The sequence below is a fragment of the Oncorhynchus kisutch genome, linkage group LG6 (genome assembly GCF_002021735.2).
Source record: "Oncorhynchus kisutch isolate 150728-3 linkage group LG6, Okis_V2, whole genome shotgun sequence".
Taxonomy (NCBI): domain Eukaryota; kingdom Metazoa; phylum Chordata; class Actinopteri; order Salmoniformes; family Salmonidae; genus Oncorhynchus; species Oncorhynchus kisutch.
Genome location: NC_034179.2, coordinates 23,249,799 through 23,276,148, shown reverse-complemented (window position 1 = coordinate 23,276,148; position 26,350 = coordinate 23,249,799). Strand labels below are relative to the sequence as shown.

Here is a 26,350-nt window from a genome sequence, read left to right as displayed (position 1 = left end):
CTGACACACTCAACTTGTGTTTGTGTCTCCATACAATCAAAAAACAATGATGTTGCATGAATGGTTGAATTTGTATTATACTTGTATTTTAAGCAGCTGAACAAACTGTAGTAATTTAAAAAATCATTTTTAATAATTTAATAATTTCTTTACCTTCCTATTTCCCAAGTAATTGTTTTTGTTATTCACATGGCCAAGTGTTTGTTTTTCTGCTGCAGACAAATTGCCCTTCATGGACAAATAAAGATTTATACTGCACTAGCAGGCTCACATGTACTCATACAAAGAGACAAGGAGGTTAAGGGTTTCTGGAAATATAACTTCAATTAGCCAGGAGTGAGAGAAGCCATGCAGAAGTCACCTGGACCCCAAGGGGTCATGTTTTATTGATTCCCTCTCTCTCACTCAATTCCTGTCTGGTTAAAACCCATCAAAATATGTAAACGTGAACACCATGTTCTGGAGAGAAGACTCTCCCCATAGTCCCACTTGCTAACTGTTTATTAAAATGAACTTTTATTGGCCACCCAAATTTCAGGAAATGGGGATGTAAATACATGCAGTAAACAAAAAAAAAAGGACTTCAGTCCACATCAAACACAGAAAAGTACTTTAATTAACAAGCTACTGCAAAATTAACTGAACCCTTCACACCCCCCTTCTTCACAGTTGTCACCTCCACATCATCGGCCCCATATACAAATCAACAATGACATTTGGCTTTATGTTGCATCATGGGCCATAGGGGATAGATGGCATTTTAAACTATAATGAACCATGCATTATGATTTTGAATGCTCATTATCATGCAGTTGGACACATACAGGCTTTCTATTTTGTCCTTTTTTAAATACTTAAGGATGCATGTAATCTCAAAACATTAAATACATGTGAAATAAACATGAATGACAATCCTATTTGGTGTTTAGCCAAATAACCTTTTCATAGGAATTGACCCATAAATTTCTGGTCATTGACTGTACATTTTTCATAAAGAGACATTCCAATACCTATTATTGGAAATGGACCTAATGTATATTCATATAGAACTATCATCATCATATTACATTCAGTCTCAATGCTTGGGCTTTCAGAGTGGCAATGTGGTCTAAGGCACTGCATCTCAGTGCAAAAGGTGTCAGTATAGTACCTGGTTCAATTCCAGACTGTACCACATCCGGCTGTGATTGGGAGTCCCATAGGACGGTGCACAATTGGCCCAGAGTCGTCCGGGTTTGGCTGGGGTAGGCAGTAATTGTAAATAAGAATTTGTTCTTAACTGACATGCCTCGTTAAACATTTTTATTTTTTTAAATGACAGAATCAGTTACATTTGTGGGGCAATACTTCCTTCTATTGTACAGTTGTGGAACAGGTTTGCAGAGGGAAATACAGGGAAAACATGAGAATAAGAGAGCTACAGAGTAATGAGAATAGGGACATTTGTTTTGTAGAAAGAGGTAAAACCGTTATTTTTCAAAAGTCACTCTTCTCTTTGTGTTACAGTATGTGCCTGACAGACAGACAGAGGCCCTGTAGATACTCTACAAGCAGCTACTCATGGCAGAGACACGTGGCAAAAACACCAGACCTTGATATATTCCAAAGGTTGATTCTCTCCCACAACACTTTGGGAAAGTTTCAAACATTTCCAGACATCAGTGTGTAAACTATTTGAAGATAATCAGATGGAGTCCATATTTAATCATTAGGTTTTGACCTTGTTGTGTACTAGAGAACAAAGATGATGGTTACATAATGTCAACTAATCTAGACATGTATAAAGAGGGTGTTCATGTTCCGAAAATACACTTCACTACCGGGTTGTATAATACAGTGTAATGATGATGAGGGCTGTTTTAGTATCTCTGGTGTTACTTGTTTGTTTGTGTGGGACACAGGGACAGAAAGACAGTGAGGAGGTCAGGGAGAATGATATCCCTCAGCTGGGTATCAATGAAGAGGGACAGAGTCCAGTTGAGAGTGGTCAGATTGGAAGATATGAAGTTGATACCTCTACTGAAAAACAGACAACCAACCAGCTTAAGATCTGGAATGAGCTGAAAGAACTGAGAGACATTGTGATGGATCAGAGAGTGGAGCTCACCACTTTATTTTAAGAATGTGAAATGTCAGAATAATAGTAGAGAGAATTACTTATTTCAGCTTTGATTTCTTTCATCACATTCCCAGTGGGTCAGAAGTTTACATACGCTCAATTACTATTTGGTAGCATTGCCTTTAAATTGTTTGATTTGGGTCAAACATTTCAGGTAGCCTTCCACAAGCTTCCCACAATAAGCTGGGTGAATTTTGGCCCATTCCTCCTGACAGAGCTGGTGTAATTGAGTCAGGATTGTAGGCCTCCTTGCTCGCACACACTTTTCCAGTTCTGCCCACAAATTTTCTATGGGATTAAGGTCAGGACTTTGTGATGGCCACTCCAATACCTTGACTTTGTTGTCCTTAGCCATTTTGCCACAACTTTGGAACCAAGCTTTAACTTCCTGACTGATGTCTTGAGATTTTGCTTCAATATATCCACATGATGCCATCTATTTTGTGAAGTGCACCAGTCCCTCCTGCAGCAAAGCACCCCCACAACATGATGCTGGTGCCCCCGTGCTTCACGGTTGGGATGGTGTTCTTCGGCTTGCAAGCCTACCCCTTTTTCCTCCAAAGATAACGATGGTCATTATGGCCAAACAGTTCTATTTTTGTTTCAACAGACCAGAGGACATTTCTCCAAAAAGTATGATCTTTGTCCCCATGTGCAGTTGCAAACCGTAGTCTGGCTTTTTTATTGCGGTTTTGGAGCAGTGGCTTCTTCCTTGCTGAGGGCCTTTAAGGTTATGTCGATATAGGACTCGTTTTACTGTGGATATAGATACTTTTGTACCTGTTTCACCCAGCATCTTCACAAGGTCCTTTGCTGTTGTTCTGGGATTGATTTGCACTTCTTGCACCAAAGTACTTTCATCTCTAGGAGACAGAACTCGTCTCCTTCCTGAGCGGTATGACGGCTGTGAGTTCCCATGGTGTTTATACTTGCGTATTATTGTTTGTACAGATGAACGTGGTACCATCAAATCAAATTTATTTATATAGCCCTATGTACATCAGCTGATATCTCAAAGTGCTGTACAGAAACCCAGCCTAAAACCCCAAACAGTAAGCAATGCAGGTGTAGAAGCACGGTGGCTAGGAAAAACTCCCTAGAAAGGCCAAAACCTAGTAAGAAACCTAGAGCGGAACCAGGCTATGTGGGGTGGCCAGTCCTCTTCTGGCTGTGCCGGGTGGAGATTATAGCAGAACATGGCCAAGATGTTCAAATGTTCATAAATGACTAGCATGGTCGAATAATAATAAGGCAGAACAGTTGAAACTGGAGCAGCAGCACGGTCAGGTGGACTGGGGACAGCAAGGAGTCATCATGTCAGGTAGTCCTGGGGCACGGTCCTAGGGCTCAGGTCAGTTAACTGGAGCAGCAGCACGGCCAGGTGGACTGGGGACAGCAAGGAGTCATCATGTCAGGTAGTCCTGGGGCATGGTCCTAGGGCTCAGGTCCTCCGAGAGAGAGAAAGAAAGAGAGAAGGAGAGAATTAGAGAATGCACACTTAGATTCACACAGGACACCGAATAGGACAGGATAAGTACTCCAGATATAACAAACTGACCCTAGCCCCCCGACACATAAACTAATGCAGCATAAATACTGGAGGCTGAGACAGGAGGGGTCAGGAGACACTGTGGCCCCATCCGAGGACACCCCCGGACAGGGCCAAACAGGAAGGATATAACCCCACCCACTTTGCCAAAGCACAGCCCCCACACCACTAGAGGGATATCTTCAACCACCAACTTACCATCCTGAGACAAGGCTGAGTATAGCCCACAAAGATCTCCGCCACGGCACAACCCAAGGGGGGGGGGGGGGCGCCAACCCAGACAGGATGACCACATCAGTGAATCAACCCACTCAGGTGACGCACCCCTTCCAGGGACGGCATGAGAGAGCCCCAGTAAGCCAGGACCTTCAGGCATTTGGAAATTGCTCCCAATGATTAACCAGACTTGTGGAGGTCTACAATTTCTCTTCTGAGGTGTTGGCTGATTCCTTCTGATTTCCCATGATGTCAAACAAAGAGGCACTGAGTTTGAAGGTAGGCCTTGAAAAGTATCCACAGGTACACCTCCAAATGACTCAAATGATGTCAATTAGCCTATCAGAAGCTTATAAAGCCATGACATTTTCTGGAATTTTCCAATCTGTTGTCCAAAGTAGATGTCCTAACCGACTTGCCAAACTATAGTTTGTTAACAAGAAATTTGTGGAGTGGTTGAAAAACATAAATGTTTGTAAACTTGCGACTTCAACTGTATTTCCATTTCACACTTGTACAGGTAACACACTTTTGGACAAATATAAACACCCCTATTTGGCATATGAATTATGAAGTATTATGAATTACTGTTGCCAATATTAATTATTGTAGCCAATGTGATTTATTTTTATGGAGAATTTATGCATATTTTGCTATAATTTAACTGTTGATTTAGATACAGAGGCCAGACTGAAAAACAGTGAGAGCTGAGTGGTAGAACTGAGGACTAGCAATGCAGGTAAAATATAAAGATCACTTTGATGAACAACTTCTAAATCAATGATCACATGAATTCACAACAATACCATATCTGTTGCCTTAGCCCTGAAGACCAGACTCAGTGCCAGTGATGGTAAATTAGAGGAACTGCATCGTGAAAAATTATTGTCAGGTGCTCTTGCATGAATATTCAACCCAACCTCACATTTGATTTGTATTCTATTTATGAAGTTGGTGTTGTTGTTTTATTATTCGTTTTCATTTATGTATCTTATAGTGATCGAGACCAAAATAAGAGCCACGGAGGGTTACTTAGAGAAGCGTTCCAGACGTGTATGATTTTGAGATGATGCTTTTATTATGATTTTGGGACCATGCTTTTCTTTGTCAACATAACCTCAAGATATGCAATGTATGTTTGCATTGCAACGTATGTTTATTCTCAGCCATGGAGGCTAGGCTGAGAAGCAGTGAGAGCCAGGTGGCAGATCAAAAGAGAAAGAAAGAAGTTGAAATAGGCTACTGATGACTATTCTTCTTAGCCTCTCCCTTGGGCAATTTTCTATACTCAGACAGCAATGTCATTCATTTCAGCACAATCAACGTATATATCTGCGGTGGAGGCCAGGTTGATAGCTCTTGAGAAGGAAGTGGACTCTTTGAAAAGGGACAACTCATGTAAAAAATTTAAAAGGATGTGGCTCCTCCCCCAAAACCACAATACATTCAGAACATTATCAACAGTTATTTGCATCATTTGGGATACTAAGAAGGTTAAGTCCATTTCTTGTCACAAATATAAGATTTTTTAAAATGTTAGGATGATTTCTAAAACGCATTATCTGCGTGTCAGTGCGATTACACACCTGTATAACAAGCAACTAGGACTTTGGAAAGCATCCAGGGTCCAGGGTTTTTCTTTCTTTTAAATTTTTTTTACATTGTAGAATAATAGTGAAGACATCAAAACTATAAAATAACACATATGGAATCATGTTGTAACCAAAACAAATCCTTCAAGACTGTTGGAAAAATATTCCAGGTGAATCCGGTTGAGAGTGCGCAAAGCTGTCATCATGGCAAATGGTGGCTACTTTGAAGACTCTCAAATATAAAACATATTTAGATTTGTTAAACACTTTTTTTGTTACTACATGATTCCTTATGTGTTATTTCATAGTTTTGATGTCTTCACTAATATTCTACAATGTAGAAAATTGTCAAAATAAAAGAAAAACCCTTGAATGAGTAGGTGTGTCCAAACTTTTGACTGGTACTGTATTAGCTGAAAACCTATTGACTAACTTAGTCCTCTTTATTCATATGTGGAACTTAAGGCTTCCACAAGACTACCACTGCCTTTTTGGAGATGGTGTTCCATGACAGGTCACAGTCCTTCACGGTTATAACTGAATAGGTCTGTGCTAAAGTGAAACTTAATGAAAGTCTTACTCTACCCTGGTGGAAGCTATTACCACAAAATCATCATGAAATTCAAAACAGGGAATGTGCATTGTAATAACAGATATACAGTGCATTCGGAAAGTCTTCAGACCCCTTGACCTTTTCACATTTTGTTACAGCCTTATTCTAACTAAAATGGATGAAAAAAAATTCCTCATCAATCTACACAAAATACCCCACAATGACAGATCGAAAACGGGTCTTTAGAAATGTTCAGACCCTTTGTTATGAGACTCGAAATTGAGCTCAGATGCATCCTGTTTCCATTGATCATCCTTGAGATGTTTCTACAACTTGATTGGAGTCCACCTGTGATATAAGGTCCCACAGTTGAATTTGCATACCAGAGCAGAAACCAAGCCATGAGGTCAAAGGAATTGTCCATAAAGCTCTGAGACAGGATTGTGTCGAGGCACAGATCGGGGGAAGGGTACCGCCGTCTGGCCAAATTGAGCCCCAGAGTTTCTCTGTGGAGATTGGATAACCTTTCAGAAGGACAACCATCTCTGCAGCACTCCAACAATCAGGTTTTATGGTAGAGTGGCCAGACGGAAGCCACTCGATTAAAGGCACATGACAGTCCGCTTGGAGTTTGCCAAAAGGCATCTAAAGGACTCTCAGACCACAAGAAACAAGATTCTCTGGTCTGATGAAACTAAGATTGAGATTAAGATTGAACTCTTTGGCCAGAGCATCACATCTGGAGGAAACCTGGGCCCATCCCTATGGTGAAGCATGGTGGTGGCAGCATCATGCTTTGGGGATATTTTTCAGCGGCAGGGACTGGGAGACTAGTCAGGATCCAGGGAAAGATGAACGGAGCAAAGTACAGAGAGATCCTTGATGAAAACCAGCTCCAGTGCTCTCAGGACCTTAGACTGGGGTGAAGGTTCACCTTCCAACAGGACAATGACCCTAAGCACACCGCCAAAACGATGCAGGAGTGGCTTTGGGACAAGTCTCTGAATGTTCTTGAGTGGCCCAGCCAGAGCCCGGACTTGAACCCGATCAAACATCTCTGGAGAGATCTGAAAATAGCTGTGCAGCGACGCTCCCCAACCAACCTGACAGAGCTTGTGAGGATCTGCAGAGAGGAATGGGAGAAACTCCCCAAATACAGGTGTACCAAGCTTGTAGCATCATACCCAAGACTCAAGGCTGTAATCGCTGCCATTGGTTCTTCTACAAACAACTACCTCTTTCCCAACTGTATTTAATTTATTTATTTATTTTGCTCCTTTGCACCCCATTATTTTTATTTCTACCTTGCACATTCTTCCATTGCAAAACTACCATTCCAGTGTTTTACTTGCTATATTGTATTTACTTTGCCACCATGGCCTTTTTTGCCTTTACCTCCCTTCTCACCTCATTTGCTCACATTGTATATAGACTTGTTTATACTGTATTATTGACTGTATGTTTGTTTTACTCCATGTGTAACTCTGTGTCGTTGTATCTGTCAAACTGCTTTGCTTTATCTTGGCCAGGTCGCAATTGTAAATGAGAACTTGTTCTCAACTTGCCTACCTGGTTAAATAAAGGTGAAATAAAAAATAAATAAAAAAGTACTGAGCAAAGAGTCTGAATACTTATGTAAATGTGCTATTTCAGCTTTTTAATCTTTATAAATTTGCAAACATTTCTCAAAACCTGTGTTTGCTTTGTCATTATGGGGTATTGTGTGTAGATTGCTGTACACCAGCGGAACCCATCAAACAGATTAAATTACCCCCCCCCATCAATCTTTAAATCTTAACACAGATTCTCAATTGGATTGAGGTCTGGGCTTTGAATAGTCCATTCCAAGACATTTAAATGTTCCCCTTAAACCATTCAAGTGTTGCTTTAGCAGTATGCTGGGGTCATTGTCCTGCTGGAAGGTGAACCTCTGTCCCAGTCTCAAATCTCTGGAAGACTGAAACAGGCAGCACCATCAATCATTCCTTCAATTCTGACAAATGTCCCAGTCCCTGCCAAAGAAAAACATCCCCACAGCATGATGCTGCCATTTTGGCGAACACCAAACGTGTTTTCTTCTTTTTTTCTTTAATCAATGGTTTGTTATGGTGCCATAGTCTTTCCAATTTTTGATAATGGATTTAACGGTGCTCCGTGGGATGTTCAGTTTCGGATATTTTTTTTATAACCCAACTCTGATCTGTACTTCTCCACAACTTTGACATGTGGAGAGCTCCTTGGTCTTCATGGTGTCGCTTGTTTGGTGGTGCCCCTTGCTCCGTGGTGTTGCAGACTTTGGGGCCTTTCAGAACAGGTGTACATATACTGAGATCATGTGACACTTAAATAAAGTCCACCTGTGTGCAATCTAACTAATTATGTGACTTCTGAAGGTCATTGGTTGCACCAGATCTTATTTAGGGGCTTCATAGCAAAAGGGGTGAATACATTTGCACACACCACTTTTCCATTTTTCTATATTATTTTATTTTTTAAAAACATGTTATTTAAAAAAAATAAAAATCACTTCATCAATTTGGACTATTTTGTGTTTGTCCATTACATGAAATCCAAATAAAAATAAATTTAAATTACAGGTTGTAATGCAAAAAAATATGAAAAACGCCTAGGGAGATGAATACTTTTGCAAGGCACTGTATTCACAAATATCAGCAACCACTACAACCCAATTACAGGTATGGTAATGTCCTCACAAGAATGTGTACTGAAGCACACAGTTATCTGACTAATAAAACACTAAACTGAAGCTCATCTCTATGTTAGGAATGATCTCTCTCCTTTAATTTCCTCTGATACAGATATCTTCACTGCACCAGTGAGAGGGGTCTACTACTTCAGATTGACCCTTTGTGGTATTGGTACAAATGGATGGGTGCTTTACTTTATAAAAATGTCAGTATAAAAAAGTATTAGTATTGTATGTTGATGAAATCAATAGCGGTGGGCATAAAAAGTTTGTCTAATGCAGCTGTACTACATCTGGAGGAGAGTGATGTGGTATACATGAAAACCAGTGAGAGGGCTTCTGATGATTCAAATAACCGTACTATCTTCAATGGCTTCCTTCTCTTCCCAATGGGAAATGAACACCATGTTGTGATGAGAAGCTTCACTAAAGTGTATTGATGCTGGGGATACCGCTCGAATCAACCAGTGTAATTTACTCTCACTAACAAATGCACGATTGAATGCACGATTGCACTATGCACGATTGCACTATACAACATAATACCTTTATGATTCAATATTATTTTGGTCAATATCTGGGGTTTCCTGGATATATAAAACGTAAACATATTGAAATAACTTTGTATCATGAGCATGTGTTTGTGGAGTTGTTCAGAGGGATGGTACCGTATATTTTGAAACAGTAGATGGCAGCAATACCCAATAAAACAATCACTGCCTGCACTAACAACTCAGAATAGGGGTAATAACAATGATAAGATATCGATATAAAGCTGTAATTACCTCAGAGTTAAACAATGTGCCATTACACTGTACATTGATCATGGTGATTGCGCTGTAAAAAAAAAATCTGATTGTCAAATACTATTTCAGTTATACAGTATAATCCTGATTCCCCACCTAGTGAGAACAATTATTTGTGAAGTTGAATATTGGATTTCACTGTTGCTTTATATGAATTGTATTGTTAATAATTCTGTCAAATATGTTATATTCTGAGAGAGTATTAAATATGTGTAGGGGGTACTGTAGTTAGATTTTATCACAACGTACTATGGACATACACAGTCCATGGCAGAAATATTAGCTCCGGACTATTGTAGCGAATGGTGGGGCAGGGAAGTGAATCCGGGTCGCTGGCATGAAAAGGCAAAAACCATACGTATTGCGCCACCAGGATTAACCCCATGGTGGAAATTGTAAAGTGGTTCATACAGCAAGGATCGCTACAATATCATCATAAGCAGGATATGTTGCCAGAATATTAGAGAAAAAACACAGCAAAATATATTTTTCTTTCTTGTATCACAAAACGTTCTGATCGAACTAAAAAGTGTACAATGCAGAAACTGCTGTCACCCTATCACCCACATTATGTGTTGAGAGACACAGGGTAAAATATCATGTCTTCTCTGCTGGTGTGATACCCTGCAGCAATTTGCCTTATCTTGTTTTTCAAGTCTGGTGGTACTTTTCACCCAGTCCCTTCCCTTGTGATTTTAGTCACTTCCTTCTGTCTCACTCTCTTTCTCTCTCCTTCCCCTCAGATGAATTTCGGATGCCAGTCACCCAGCCATAGATCTGTGTGTGCGCATGAGAAAGGGAATAGTGAGAGAGGAAGCGAGAGAGAGAGAGAGAGAGAGGGAGGGAGGAAGAGAGGAAGGGAGAGGGATAGTTGGACAGAGTGCTGAACGTAGGGCAGTTCATCATTGTGTTATGATGTGAGCAGGGAGGCAGGAAGGAGGAGAGGGACCAAAGTAAGAGGAGGAGAGAGGGAATTAACTGAGAACGCAGCTGGACTACATGTCTAGTCTGAGGGAGCCAGATTAGTGGTGACTCAGAGCTTTTGGAATACTTACCAGAAGGGAATATGGCTTTGCACCGCTGTTAGACTGCATAGTGTATGCTCATGTGAGTTTGTGGGTGCCACGGAGGGACTGAAAGGGAGAAGGAGTTCAACCTCATCAAAAAGGAGTCACTCAGTGCCCCCCTCCTCAAAGACTTAGAGCAGAGGAGTACAGAGGAGGGGGGCAAGGTGGAGAGGAGGCCAGGTGGAGAGGTGGGCCCCCACGCCTGGAAGCAGAACACCTAAAGGACAAAGTGAAACGTGCCACAGCTCAACCCAAGGTTTGACAAATGCTGACAATGGTAAGTCACCTGAACATGCTTAGTGACCTGGTCAAGATTGACTGTGAAGGCAGGGGACAGGTTCCTCATTGCTCTGTCCTGGATATAAATCTATATAGTGATGATGAGAGGACACTGTTTACACCTCTTTTACAGTGTCAGAAAGGGAATTATTGGCAGATTGATCAACTGTGTATGAGGAGGGGCTAAGGCACTTGTCACGGAATGTTCCGTAGTGACATCAGATGGGGTCAGTTGGGACTACAACCAACTGACATCTACAATGTGACAGTCAAAGAGTGGTGCCTGCAGGCACAACTGATTAGATGATCTGCCTGCAATTCTGACAGCGCTGCATGAAGCCTGGGGGGCGAGGGTGGGCTGTGGGACAAAATTATTTTTTGCATGCACACACTCAGTCACACACACACACAGCTATCTTGAAGTATTTTACTGTATCAGCAAATGCAAACTCACACATAATGTTTTAGGCACACCCACTGCCTCTCTCACACACACACACACAGACACACACACACAGACACACACACACACACACACACACACACACACACACACACACACACACACACACACACACACACACACACACACACACACACACAATTGTCCTTGCTTTGGCCAAAAACTATAGTTGCATGCATCAGTCAAATAAAGACACACATACACACTCGGCTACTCTGGCATTTACTGCGTCAGTTAAATGCACACAGAGTCACTGATTCATTTCCCCTTGTCAGGCTTTAATTAAGTCGTTAGCATAAATTCATACATTATCCCCCCGCCCAAGGTTGGGACAGGACAGTGTGAGAGGATGCCCATGAGGGAAACAGAGAGAGAGATCACCACAGGAGTCTGTGCTGTGACTAGATGATCTCTGTGAAATATGACCTCTGAAGGAAACAGAACCTGGGCAGACCATGCTTTTATGTTCTGAATATAATGTGCTGAATCCAGTAAGGGTTTCCTTTGACTAAAAGTAAGCAAGGGTCAGGACTCCAAAGACTGTTTCTTGACTGTCATGCACCCCCATGTCCTGCTCTGTGACACCTTGGTGTTATGAGGGTACTGTAATCCAGCTCACAATACTAAAACAACCTCTTCTACATTATCTGATATAATATTGTCTCACATTGTCAGTGTAGGGTTTATCTCTCACATTGTCAGTGTAGGGTTTGTCCTTCTAAATTCTTTCATGTTTGTTCTAACTTGTGGTAGATGAGAAAAGGTCCATTATTCATGACTATCTCCAATTTGCTGTCAAGGCTTTAGACCTTTGTTTGTCCTCTATTTCTGATGCATATGGGCAGCTCTGGCAATGTCCTTGATTTGTACTTTGTTGGAATCCAATTGTTCTGCCCTGGTACGGATTCCTTTCACAGTGCCTTATCAAAATGAGACATCATAATGTGCTCTTTACAATAAACTAACCTTGACTTTCCCATAGATGTGATGGTGATGGTGGACACAAGCTCTCCTGGGTTTTCAGGCCACTGAGTCAGTCGGCCAGGTGATGGGGAGACGGGCAGCTGACCTGACCACTCCTGTGCCAGTACTGGGAGTTCCTGCCCTGGTGGGGGTGCGTGGTTGGAGTACAGCAGGGGGGGAGAGGGCTGGGGGAGTGCTGCCACTGACATGGGGTCCCCAGTGCAGTATCGGAGTGCAGACTTCACCCGACATGAGAGCTCCACCCATCTTGCACGGGACAAAACTAACAGGCACATTCCCCAGTCAATCAGAAAGAAGCATTACTCCTACATGCAATGGCTACATCCCAAAAGAGGCAAAGGAAGAGGAGGGAATCAGACAGACTAAGAGTGTCAGACAAAGAGGTGTTCTTTCAAAACAGAGGAGTTTAGATTCCAAGACCAAAAAAGGTGTGACATTTGAAGAGATTTCCAGTGAACTTACAGAGAATGTGGTCTTCAACAAATGGAAAAGTGGGACTTATTGCTTTGCCCGGGCAATCAAGACTAACCCACACCTATTAGGGGGCGTGGGGAACAGCCAGATTAAAGAGAGGCGGGACTTGCGCTACACAAATGGCAGCGTAGTTGACTCAGAGGCTATAGGAGGGATTTGTATTGATGGCAGTGATGAGGCGGAGCCTGTCTCGACCATGTCCTCTCGAGGAAGGGACCAATCAAAACCTAAAGAACATTCTGTGGCACATTCATATTGTGGGAATGCAAAACGACCACCTGCTCCCCCACCTCTCTGGATGCTCCAGGAAATGTGCAGACACTGTGGAGGGAGACAGACTGTGGTCCCTGGAGCTGGAGATGAAGATGCCAGTCTGGAAGTTAAGAGCCCTTCCTCTGCATGCCCTGAAGGAACAACAGCCATGAAAACACCTATTTCACTCATAGACAGAAACCACCTTCTCCCTTCACATACTGAGAAAGAGAGGAACTCTACATGCTCCACTCCGAGGCTTGCAGACAGGGATCTGATGCAAAGACAGCCGACACAAACAGAATCTCAATCCACCCACCCCCACTGTAAACCCCCTATTTACAACAACAAAGACAGGAAGCCCAACCTGCCTGCAAACCCAGCGCCTGCATGGAAAACCAAAGATCTGAAACAGACTAATGGTTATACCTCACATTATACATACCCCCTGCATACCTCTATCAGAGACCCAGTAGAAACCCTAGTTACACCTGCACATACACACTCAGACAAGCCAACCCGCCAAAGAACCATCTTGCACACAAAATCTATTACAGTCACTAAGGCAACTATTGAACCCAGGCATGCAGATGCCAACACCCTTGAGACCCCATCTCACTGGAGTAAAATTCCTCGACCGAAAATACTCAAAATGTATCCTCAGATCGCAATAGCCACCAGGGCAAACACGCCACGCGCACACCGTAAACATCCAAAGACACCCAAACACCCAAATACACAGCCCAACCCATCAAATACATCATGTACATCTACTCACCCTTACTGTCCAAACACACCATACAGAACCTTTCCTCCAAACCATGTTAACCCATCCCATGTTATTAGAGCCCCTAAGCCTGAAAACACAACACCACGGTCTAACACTGCTACAACATTACATATAAGTGCACCCCCTTACCCTGCTAACACACACGCAACTAAACCCCCTAACTCTGCAAACTCACATACAGCTACACCTCCCACCCCTGAAAGCACACTGACGACAACCACAAAACTCCTAAACAGTGGTACTAAAACGAGACATAGAACAACACTCTCTACCCTCGCTAACACATTACATATAGCTACAACTCTAAAACCAGCAAACACACCATGCAAAGCCACTCTCTCTTACCCTTACAACCCATCACACACAACTATTCTCACAAGCTATTATAACCCATCACACACAACTACACCCACAAGCTATTATAACCTATCATACACAAATACACCCACAAGCTATTATAACCCATCACACACAACTACTCCCACAAGCTATTATAACCCATCACACACAAATACACCTACAAAACCTTTGTTCCATACCCTTAACCTGTCAAACACATCACACACTCCTAGTTCCCCTGACTCAGCTAATGCATCCCCCATAACACCCCCTAACGTTGATAACGCATCACATACAACTATATCCTCTCTCTGTTCAAATGCCTTATACACAGCTACGCAGCATCAGTCCTCATCCACGTCACTGCCGATCTGTAGACCACTGATCATGACACAGATACACAACAATAAACCACCTGACCCATCAAACAGATCAACCACTAACACGCAGAATAACAGCACATTTATAAATACACATATTGAACAAACCGCTGCCCTTCACACCATCGTATCACAGACACATCAGGAAAGACACTCTGGAATATTCAATGCATCACAGGTCACTAACCTTCCAAAACACATCACTGAAATAATGATAAACAAAGAATGGGAACAGCAGGGACACATTGTCACACAACATCAGGGAGACCTTTTCACAAACCTAAAACCTGGATCTGAGTGTCAGATACATTCTCACAAAGAGCACATTCCCTCCAGCGTGTTACATGCACATGCAAATACCACATTTAGATTCAGCCTTGACAGGCAGATATACACAAATTATGCTCCAACTTCCAGCACACCACAGACACAAACAGATCCTAAGCCCCTCATTGCATCACAGACAAACATTACTGCACATGTCAAACCCATCACCGAAACACCAAACCACACAAACAAAGACTTCCGTTCCACACCATCCCCACACAAACACACAAGCCCCACACACCGACTCATACCACAGGTCCGTCCATACACAATCACTGAACTCCTCACACACAAAGCAATAAACCCCAAGTACAACCCCCTTTTGCCGCCATCACGCATGGCACACCTAGAATCCTACACCCTCACCCATTCCAATCAGACACACCAGATGATCCATCCAGTATTTTTGTTGTCAAGTACCATCCCACAACCCTCCCGAGACGACCCTAGGCTGGCTCACTCCCACCCGGCTGATACAGACCTGCTGCTGCTGCCCCCCTCCCCACAGTGCAGCAGGCCACCCCGTTTCCATAGGAGGCTGCAGTGTGTGGAGGCCAGCCTGGCAGCCAACCAGGACAGGATCACTACACTTCTCAACATCATCCAAGACCTTGAGATGAGCCATGCTCTCAACAAGGGGTAAGAGATAGAGGGGAAGAGAAAGCGAACGTGAGAAAGGGAAGAAATAGAAAGGGAAGTAGAAGGAGTGAGTAGAGAAAGTGAACGGGATGACATTACAGAGAAGAGAGAAGGAATTAGAGAGAAGCCTATTTTGTTCTAGTTAACATCTCCTGCTCTTTGTTTCAGGCGGCGATGCTACAGGACAGGCCAAGACCTCCGGGAGTGCTCCACCTGTCAGAAGACTGCTTGTATCGTATATAGGTGAGACACAGGACGCATGGTCAGATCGGCGGACTCTTTCCTCCTCTTTTTGCTTTCCTCCTTTTCACCGTCTCTTGCTCTATCTCTCTGTCCCTGCAGTGTGGAGTATGACTTCAGGCAGCAAGAGAGACGTTTCTTGGAGGTTTTGTATCCCCAGAGGGCTGACAACAACACTCCTCCCTCCCTGCCCCACAACAGCACCCTGCTGACGAACGCCATCACTAAGACCATGACCAAGTCCAAGGTTAAAAGCAAGAAGTTGTGCAAGATGCTTTTCCAATGGCTGCCTAGGACAATTCAGCGAACAAAGTCCTCCTTTCACCAACTCTCTCCAGATAATTTGAATTCCTAGCATGTTATTCATGAGGTATTGAGGTATCCCTGTAATATAAGATCTGATGGTGTGTTCAAGACAACTGGGTCTAAAATACAAGGTCAAATCAAGATGTCAGTAATCTCCAGGTCGGAAAATCAGAGCTCTTGAAAGAGGCCGAATTCCTGAGTCGGAATTCTGAGTTAGATGAACGTTCCAAATGATTTTTCCCTGTCGGAGTAAGTTTTTCTGAGAGTTCCCAATTTTCTTGAGCACACTGAAGTCGGAAGTCAGAGATTTCCAAGTTCCCAGCTGTTTTGAACTCGGCATGATGTCCCTATCACAGCAAGTAGCACTTGTCATTGTAGAAGACACCTACATCCCTTCCTGTCCACATGATGGGTGTTCTGAAATCTGATTTGCTCCTTAATGATTGATTGACACCCTATTGTCCAATCACGACATAGCATGAACAGGAATTGCCCTTAGTAACTACAGACCTTTGCCCAGTCTAGCAACAGTCTATCATATGGAGAAAACTTCATCCCTCAGGTTAAAATCATGAACTTTCATCCAAAGCACATGCACTAGTTGTTGAACTAGATACAACATCCAAAAGTTTGCTAGATTGCAATCACTATTTTCAGAGCCTATTGTAGATGATAGTCCATATTCTATAGTATTTTATTGTAGCTAAGCATCAAGTGAAGTGTTGCAGTCCTCTACCAGCTTATCCCTGGGTCAATGTATATACATCATATTTTTGAAAAATAAACCAAAGCCCACAGTACAATACTGTAAACATTTTCTTTTCATGTTTGATTAAATATCTTATCGCTGACATCAATGTCTATCCTTCCTTGTTTGTAATATAATTTCTTACATAAAACACACATAAGGTACTGGGACATATACAAGCACTCACGCATGGTGCTACACAGGAATCCACCCATCAAACTCATGCATACTGTAGTCATCCAGGTCCCCTCTGTTCTCTGACCTGACACTGTTAAACAGTTCTCAGCAGCCAGCTCGTCCTGGAAGTGGAGAAACTTTCATTCTCTTTTTCCCAGAGGGGATGAAGCTCGTGCAGAAGGTCTCCAAATCCCCAAACAATCTAAAGCCTAACAGGGTTTCTTAAAATTCCACGGAGTTAAACAAAGGCAGGATGGAACCCGGCGGCAGGGTAGCCTAGTGGTTAGAGAGTTGGACTAGTAACCGGAAGGTTGCAAGTTCAAACCCCTGAGCTGACAAGGTACAAATCTGCCGTTCTGTGTTCCTAGGCCGTCATTGAAAATAAGAATTTGTTCTTAACTGACTTGCCTAGTTAAATAAAGGTAAAATAAAAATGACGCATGGAAATCCCACAATAAAATGTCCCATGGGCACATGCAGATACACATGTGTGCACCACAGCACATACACGCTTACTGTGTTCATACACACAACCTCCTACACCAAAAGCACCAAATGGCAGGCTTCAAGTAAGCATTAATAACTTTAGCTCATGCTGCTAGTGAATGTCTCTTACAAATAAGCAGCTGCCAAGGGGTACATGCCATTTGGAAAAGATTAATCTTGAGCCAGAGATCATGAAAAACATAGAGAGACATGCTGTTAGAGAAGTCCTGTCAGACATGTATTGTTGTGAACTATTTGTTGGCAGCCCTGGCAGCTATGCCAGCCTTGCTGCATGACGAGGACAAAGTAGTACCCTCTTACCCCTCTCATACACTCCCTTTGGCTTCAGAGCACTGCTAGCACTGGAGAAAATGGTGTGTATTCTTTCATGTTGCTAGCACTGGAGAAAATGGTGTGTTTTCTTCCATGTTGCTAGCACTGGAGAAAATTGTGTGTATTCTTCCATGTTGCTAGCACTGGAGAAAATGGTGTGTATTCTTCCATGTTGCTTTCCCTCATGTTGTTTCTCCAGAACAAGCCTCATCTCTTAAATGTCAACACAAACGGCAGACTATTCACCTTTTACTGTGTCTGATGCTAGAGAGAGAGCGAGAGAGAGAGAGATGGAGACTCAAATTGCATGCAAGGGTAGAGAGGAAAATACAATGTTGTTGTGTGTGCTTTAGGCTGGTGCAGTTAAACAGATGTGACGTAATACAACTCTGTTGAAGTTTTAAGTGTTCATGTCCTGTCAGATGTCAAAGCAGAGAACTGTGAGGAAGCTCATCCTTGTCCTGCGAGCTAAATACCTTCTATGCTCATCACTTGGAGGAGGAGGCGCTATAGAGGTTGACGTGCAGGATATCTAACGACACTGTGACCGCGACTGGATAAGTCGCCATTACCCTCCTTTCTATTGGCGAACGTGCAATCATTGAAAAATATCAATCAAATGTATTTACGTCACAAAGTGCTATACAGAAACCCAGCCTAAAACCCCAAACAGCAAGCAATGCAATGTAGAAGCATGGTGGCTAGGAAAAACTGGATGAGCTCAGTTCGAGACCATCCTATAAATGTGATCTGAAGAACTGTATATCCTGTGTTTCACCCAGTCGTGCCTGAGCAAGGACATGGAAAATATAAATATAGTTGGTTTTCTATACATCTGCAGGAAAAAACATCTGCATTCGTTAAGCTGAGGGGTGGGGGGGTGTCTCTATGCCAACAACAGTTGGTGTGGGATCTCTAATATTAAGGAAGTCTCGAGGTTCTGCTTGCCTGAGTTAGAATACCTGATGATAAGCTGTAGCTATTTTTCGTAGCTGTCTATTTACCACCATAAACCGATGCTGGAACTAAGACTGCACGCAATGAGCTGTATAAGGCCATAAGAAAACAAATACATGTTCAACCAGATGTGGCGCTCCTAGTGGCCGGGGATTTGAATGCGGGGAAATTGAAATCCCTTTTACCTCATTTCTATCAGCATGTCTCCTGTGCAACTGGAATATGTTCCGAATATGTTCCGGGATTCATGCGATGCAATTAAGGAGTTTACCACATCGGTCACCGGCTTCATTAACTTCTCTAGGGTAGGGGGCAGCATTTGGAATTTTGGATGAAAAGCATGCCCAAATTAAATGGCCTACTACTCGGAGCCAGAATATATGATATGCATATAACTGGTAGATTTTGATGGAAAACACTCTAAAGTTTCCAAAACTGTTAAAATAGTGTATGTGAGTATAACTGAACTGATTTGGCAGGGGAAAACCTGAGAAAAATCCATTCAGGAAGTAGTTTTTATTTTGGTTTTGTAGTTTTCTATTCAATGCCATTACAGTATCCATTGACTTAGGACTCAAATTGCAGTTCCTATGACTTCCACTAGATGTCAACAGTCTTTAGAAATTGTTTCAGGCTTTAATTCTGATAAATGAGGAAGTAAGACCAGTCTGAATGAGTGGACCCTGACGTGTCACAGAGCTTTTTCATACGCAATCCCGAGAGAGTGCATTTCTTGTTTACCGTTTATATTGATGACGTTATTGTCCGGTTGAAATATTATATATAATTTAGGCTAAAAACAACCTGAGGATTGAATATAAACATCGTTTGACATGTTTCTATGAACTTTACGGATACAATTTGTATTTTTATGTCTGCCTGTTTTGACTGCGTTTGAGCCTGTGGATTACTGAAGAGAACGCACAAACAAAATGGAGGTTTTTGGATATAAATAGACTTTATCGAACAAAAGGAACATTTATTGAGTAAATTAATGTCTTCTGAGTGCAACCATATGAAGATCAAAGGTAAGGGATTAATTTTATCTATTTTATGAGTTTTGTAACTCTTCTGCTTGGCTGGTTACTGTTTGTAATGATTTGTCTACTGGGCTATGTTCTCAAATAATCTTAAGGTATGCTTTCGCCGTAAAGCATTTTAAAAATCTGACACCGTGGTTGGATTCACAAGTTAATCTTTAAACCTATGTAAAATATGTTTTGTTTTCTGCATTTTTATAATGATTATTTCTGTATTTGAATTTGGCGCTCTGCAATCTCACTGGATGTGACTGCTGAGAAGTTAATTAAACGGCTACCCATACTTTCTTCTCACTCCTTACCTACATTTTTATTACATTTTTAAAGAATTATTTCACCTTTATTTAACCAGGTAGGCCAGTTGAGAACAAATTCTCATTTACAACTGTGACCTGGCCAAGATAAAGCAAAACAGTGTGACAAAAACAACAACACAGAGTTACACAAACAAACGTACAGTCAATAAGAATAGAAACCTCTATGTACAGTGTGTGCAAATGTAGAAGAGTAGGGAGGTAAGGCAATAAATAGGCCATAGAGGTGAAATAATTACAATTTAGCATTAACACTGGAGTGATATATGTGCAGATGATGATGTGCAAGTAGAGATACTGGGGTGCAAAAGAGCAAGAGGATAAGTAACAATATGGGGATGAGGTAGTTTGGTGTGCTGTTTACAGATTGGCTGTGTACAGGTACAGTGCTCTGTAAGCTGCTCTGACATCTGATGCTTAAAGTTAGAGAGGGAGATATAAGCTTCAGAGATTTTTGCAAGTTGTTCCAGTCATTGGTAGCAGAGAACTGGAAGGAAATGCGGCCAAAGGAAGTGTTGGCTAAGGGGATGACCAGTGAAATATACCTGCTGGAGCACGTGCTATGGGTGTGTGTTGCTATGGTGACCAGTGAGCTGAGATAAGGCGGGGATTTACCTAGCAAAGACTTATAGATGACTTGGAGCCAGTGGGTTTGGCGACAAATATGTAGTGAGGGCCAGCCAACGAGAGCACACAGGTCGGGTAGTATATGGGGCTTTGGTGACAAAACTGATGGCACTGTGATAGAAAACATCCAGTTTGCTGAGTAGAGTGTTGGAGGCTATTTTATAAATGACATCGACAAAGTCAAGGATTGGTAGGATAGTCAGTTTTACGAGGGTATGTTTGGCAGCATGAGTGAAGGAGGCTTTGTTGCGAAATAGGAAGCTGATTCTAGATTTAATTTTGGATTGGAGATGCAACTTCATGGCGCATCCATCCCGTTAGCGGGATCCTTTTCATCAACATCCGCTGAATTGCAGAGCACCAAATTCAAATTAAATTACTACAAATATTTAATTTTCATGAAATCACAAGTCTAATATAGCAAAACACAGTTTAGCTTGTTGTTAATCCACCTGGAATGTCAGATTTCAAAAAGCCTTTTGGCGAAAGCATACCAAGCGTTTATGTAAGGACATCTCTCTCAGCATACAAAACATTACAAACAGCTAGCAGCAAAGTAGATTGGTCACGAAAGTCAGAAAAGCAATAAAATGAATCGCTTACCTTTGATGATCTTTGGATGTTTGCACTCACGAGACTCCCAGTTACACAATAAATGTTCCTTTTGTTCCATAAAGATTATTTTTATATCCAAAATACCTCCACTTGGTTGGCGCAATATGTTCAGAAATCCACAGGCTCAAGCGGTCACGACGGGGCAGACGAAAATTCCAAATAGTATCCGTAAAGTTCTTAGAAACATGTCAAAAGTTTTTTATAATCAATCAATCAATCAGGTTGTTTTTACAATATGTAATCGATAATATTTCAACCGGACTGTAGCTTCTTCAATAGGAGAGAGAGAGAAAATGTCTGCTCCACTCTGTTGGCGCATGCAAAATGCTGCTGGCACCCAGCCATCCAATGACGCGATGTGATCTTTCTCACTCATTTTTCAGAATAAAAGCCTGAAACTATATCTAAAGACTGTTCACACAATGTGGAAGCCATAGGAAAAGGAATCTGGTTGATTTACCTTTAAACGGAGGGAAGGCATGCAATGGAACAGAGAGCTTTCAGGAAAAACAACAATTCTTGGCTGGATTTTCCTCGGCGAGGCAGTCATTTGAGAAGCCAAGGCTATTGAGTCTGCCAATAAGAATGCGATGATTGACAGAGTTGAAAGCCTTGTCCAGGTCGATGAAGACGGCTGCACAGTACTTTCTTTTATCGATGGCGGTTATATCGTTTAGGACATTGAGCGTGGCTGAGGTGCACCCATGACCAGCTCGAAAACCAGATTGCATGGTGGAGAAGGTACGGTGGGATTCAAAATGGTCGGTGATCTGTTTGTTATTTTGCCTTTTGAAGATTTTAGAAAGGCAGGGCAGGATGGATTTAGGTCTATAACAGTTTGGGTCTAGAGTGTCTCCCCCTTTGAAGAGGGGATGACTGTGGCAGCTTTCCAATTTTTAGGGATCTCAGATGATACAAAAGATTGGTTGAATATGCTGGTTCTGCAGTTAATTTTAGAAAGAGAGGGTTCAGATTGTCTAGCCCAGCTGATTTGTAGGGATCCAGATTTTGCAGCTCTTTCAGAACATCTGTCTTCTGGATTTGGGTGAAGGAGAAGCGGGGGTGGGCTTGGGCAAGTTGCTGCAGGGTGTGTGAGATGTTGGCTGGGGTAGGGGTAGCCAGGTGGAAAGCATGGCCAGCCGTAGAAAAATGCTTATTGAAACTATCGATTATGGTAGATTTATCGGTGGTGACAGTGTTTCCTATGCTTAGTGCAGTGGGCAGCTGGGAAGAGATGCTTTTATTCTCCATGGACTTTACAGTGTCCCATAACTTTTTCGAATTAGTTCTACAGGATGCAAATATCTGTTTGAAAAAGCTAGCCTCAGCTTTCCTAACTGACTGAGTATATTGGTTCCTGACATCCCTGAAAAGTTGCATATCACGGGGGCTATACGATGCAATTGCAGAATGCCACAGGATGTTTTTGTGCTGGTCAAGGGCAGTCAAGTCTGGGGTGAACCAAGGGCTATATCTGCTCTTAGTTCTACATTTTTTTAATGGGGCACTCTTATTTAAGATGGTGAGGATGGCACTTTTGAAGAGCAACCAGGCGTCTTCTACTATTTTAGGGAGCATTTGACAGTGATGAGGGGTGGTCATTTGACCGTGTACCCATTACGCACGCAGGCAATGAGACAATGATCGCTGAGATCCTGGTTGAAGAAAGCAGAGGTGTATTTAGAGGGGAAGTTGGTCAGGATGATATCTAAAAAGGTGCCCATGGTTACGGATAGGGTTGTATCTGGTAGGTTCCTTGATAATTTGTGTGAAATTGAGGGCATCTGACGTTTCCAAAACTGCAATGATATTGTCTGTGTGTGCCACAGAACTGATGTTACAGAAAAAAACAGATAAAAATACAATCAGGAAGTGCCGCATTTTTTGAAACCGCCTCATGGCAATGAATCCTTATATGGCTGTGGAGGAGCTAGGAGTCAGCTTACCGTTTCCACGTTTTCCCCAAGGTGTCTGCAGCATTGTGACGTATTTGTAGGCATATCATTGGAAGATTGACCATAAGAGACTACATTTACCAGGTGGTCACTTGGTGTCCTCCGTCACAATTATTGCGTAATCTCCAGCTGCAGTATTTTTCAGTTTTCTTCTGATGAGAAGCCAGCTGCCACCACTGATAGATTATCGAATAAATATGTGAAAAACACCTTGAGGATTGATTCTAAACAACGTTTGCCATGTTTCTGTCAATATTTTGGAGCTAATTTGGAAAAAAGTTTGGCGTTGTATAAGTGACTGCATTTTCGTTTTTTTTTCTTAGCCAAACGTGATGGACAAAACGGAGCTATTTCTCTTACACAAATAATATTTTGGGGAAAAATGAACATTTGCTATCTAACTGAGAGTCTCGTCATTGAAAACATCCGAAGTTCTTCAAAGGTAAATTATTTTATTTGAATGCTTTTCTTGTTTTTGTGAAAATGTTGCCTGCTGAATGCTAGGCTTAATGCTATGCTAGGCTATCAATACTCTTACACAAATGCTTGTGTAGCTTTGGTTAAAGCATATTTAGAAAATCTGAGATGACAGTGTTGTTAACAAAAGGCTAAGCTTGTGTTTCAATATATTTATTTAATTTCATTTGCGATTTTCATGAATAGGAAACGTTGCGTTATGGTAATGAGCTTGAGGCTATGATTACGCTCCCGGATATGGAATTGCTCGACGCTAGAGGTTAAAGACTTCTTTGACATCGGTGTTCCATCCACGGGACAGTTGAGCTAATGTAGGCTAATGGGGGCGGCAGCGTAGCCTAGTGGTTAGAGTGTTGGACTAGTACCTGGAAGGTTGCGAGTTCAAACCCCTGAGCTGACAAGGTACAAATCTGTCGTTCTGCCCCTGAACAGGCAGTTAACCCACTGTTCCCAGGCCGTCATTGAAAATAAGAATGTGTTCTTAACTGACTTGCCTGGTTAAATAAAGGTTAAAAAATAAAAAAAATAAAAAAGAATGCTAATGCGATTAGCATGACGTTGTAAGTAACAACAACATTTTCCAGGACATAGACATATATTGGCAGAAAACTTAAATTATTGTTAATCTAACTGCACTGTCCAATTTACAGTAGCTATTACAGTGAAAGAATACAATGCTATTGTTTGAGGAGAGTGCACAGTTTGAACATGAAAAGTTATTAATAAAAAATTTGGCACATTTGGGCAGTCTTCATACAAAAGTTTTAACAGAAATGCAATGGTTCATCGGATCAGTATAAAACTTTGCACATTCACTGCTGTCATCAAGTGGCCAAAATCTAAATTGCAGCTGGGCTGGAATAATACATGATGGCTTTTTCTTGCATTTCAAAGATGATTGTACAAAAAAGAGAATGGTTGGATTTTTCTTGGTATTATCTTTTACCAGATCTATTGTGATATATTCTCCTACATTCCTTTCACATTTACACAAACGTCAAAGTGTTTCCTTTCAAATGGTATCAAGAATATGAATATCCTTGCTTCAGAGCTTTAGTTACAGGCAGTTAGATTTGGGTATGTCATTTTAGGTGAAATTTAAAAAAAAAGAAGCAGATCCTTAAGAGGTTTTAAGCATGTCCCAGTTTAGGTCACCTAACAGTACAAACTCTGAAGATAGATGGGGGCGATCAATTCAGATATGGTGTCCAGGGAACTGCTGGGGGCTGAAGGGGGTCTATAACAAGCGGCAACGGTGAGAGACTTGTTTCTGGAAAGGTGGATTTTTAAAAGAAGAAGCTTGAATTGTTTGGGCACAGACCTAGATAGTATGACAGAACTCTGTCTCTAGAGGCACCATTTAAGCCAGGTGAGGTCACCACATGTGTGGGGGGTGGAACAAAAGGACTAGCTAAGGCATATTGAGCAGTATTGATTCAGACAGCTAGCAGGCCGGGGCAACCGGACTAGCAGATGGGCCTGCGGGGGTCAACGCAATGGAAGAGCCTGTAGAAACCCCCTCGGACGGTTACGTCGGCAGACCAGTCGTGATGGAAGGGCGGGGCTCCGTGATGGTAGTAAAAGGGTTCAGGCCAATTGGCAAAAGTGGTATTGTAGCCCAGGAATTGGCTGATGGAATCTCTTCGGCTAGCCGGGAGATGGGCCTAGGTCCAGGCTAACTGGTGGTTTCTTTGGGACAGAGGCGTTAGCCAGGAGTAGCCACTCAGATAATAGCTAGCTAGCTGTAATGATCCGGTGTAAAGGTTCATAGCTTGCAGTAGGAATCCGGAGAAGTGGTAGAGAAAAGCAGTTCGATGATCTGGGTTGATGTTGCACCTTGCAGACTGGCAGGAATTGACCGGGCTGAGATTGGCTGATGTCCGAGTTAACGGTGATGACCGCTAGCAATGGCTAACCAACTACTAGCTAGTAGCTAGTTCGCTGGCTAGCTTCTGATGGCGTTTCCGGTTCTAAAGTATAAAAAATAGCAGATCCATACCACATTGGGTGAGGCGGGTTGCAGGAGAGTACGTTCAGTCCGTAGATGGAAATTGAGATTAAAAACATTTAAAATATATACGATGAAAACAATATATACACAGGACAGGACAGGACAAGACAAGACAAAAACAGACGTCCGACTGTGACGCCATCTTGGAACATGTACTGTATATAGTACTTCAAACAATCACCTAATCAAACCTACATGTACATATTACCTCAATCAATCACCCCAACTGCCTCGTAACCAAGTACACTGACTCAGTACCAGTACTCCTTGTATATACAGTAAACTGTATATGGCCTCATTATTGTTATTTTGTGTTATTTTACTGTGTTACTATTTTATTTTTATTATGTTGTTCATTTTCTTCCTTTTAACTGCATTGTTGGTTCAAAATTCAAAAGGCACTCGCACATCTGAGATATCTTTGTTGCAGGTGCACGGTAACAGTTGAATAAGATGAGAAAAAAGAAGAAACCTGCACACTGCTCTTGCAGGTATCACTGCTCTTTAATAAGCTTTATGTATCGTTCT

At 42.1% G+C, this 26,350-nt stretch overlaps 1 protein-coding gene across 1 annotated transcript; it reads left to right on the top strand.

Annotated features, from left to right (window-relative positions):
* The first annotated feature begins 10,067 nt into the window (after nucleotides 1–10,067).
* On the top strand, nucleotides 10,068–16,926 carry LOC116374364 (mucin-17). The gene is made up of 4 exons (XM_031826426.1): nucleotides 10,068–10,886; nucleotides 12,334–15,536; nucleotides 15,705–15,779; nucleotides 15,879–16,926. The coding sequence occupies exons 2-4, from the start codon at nucleotides 12,400–12,402 to the stop codon at nucleotides 16,129–16,131; spliced, it is 3,465 nt and encodes a 1,154-aa protein (XP_031682286.1). The 5' UTR covers nucleotides 10,068–10,886; nucleotides 12,334–12,399; the 3' UTR covers nucleotides 16,132–16,926.
* Nucleotides 16,927–26,350: the final 9,424 nt, after the last annotated feature.

Excerpts from the sequence above, each read along its gene's own strand:
- LOC116374364 (XM_031826426.1), top strand. The coding sequence starts at position 12,400 with ATGGGGAGACGGGCAGCTGACCTGACCACTCCTGTGCCAGTACTGGGA. Across the intron at positions 15,537-15,704 it reads AGCCATGCTCTCAACAAGGG|GCGGCGATGCTACAGGACAG; the intron begins GTAAGAGATAGA and ends TCTTTGTTTCAG. Across the intron at positions 15,780-15,878 it reads ACTGCTTGTATCGTATATAG|TGTGGAGTATGACTTCAGGC; the intron begins GTGAGACACAGG and ends CTGTCCCTGCAG.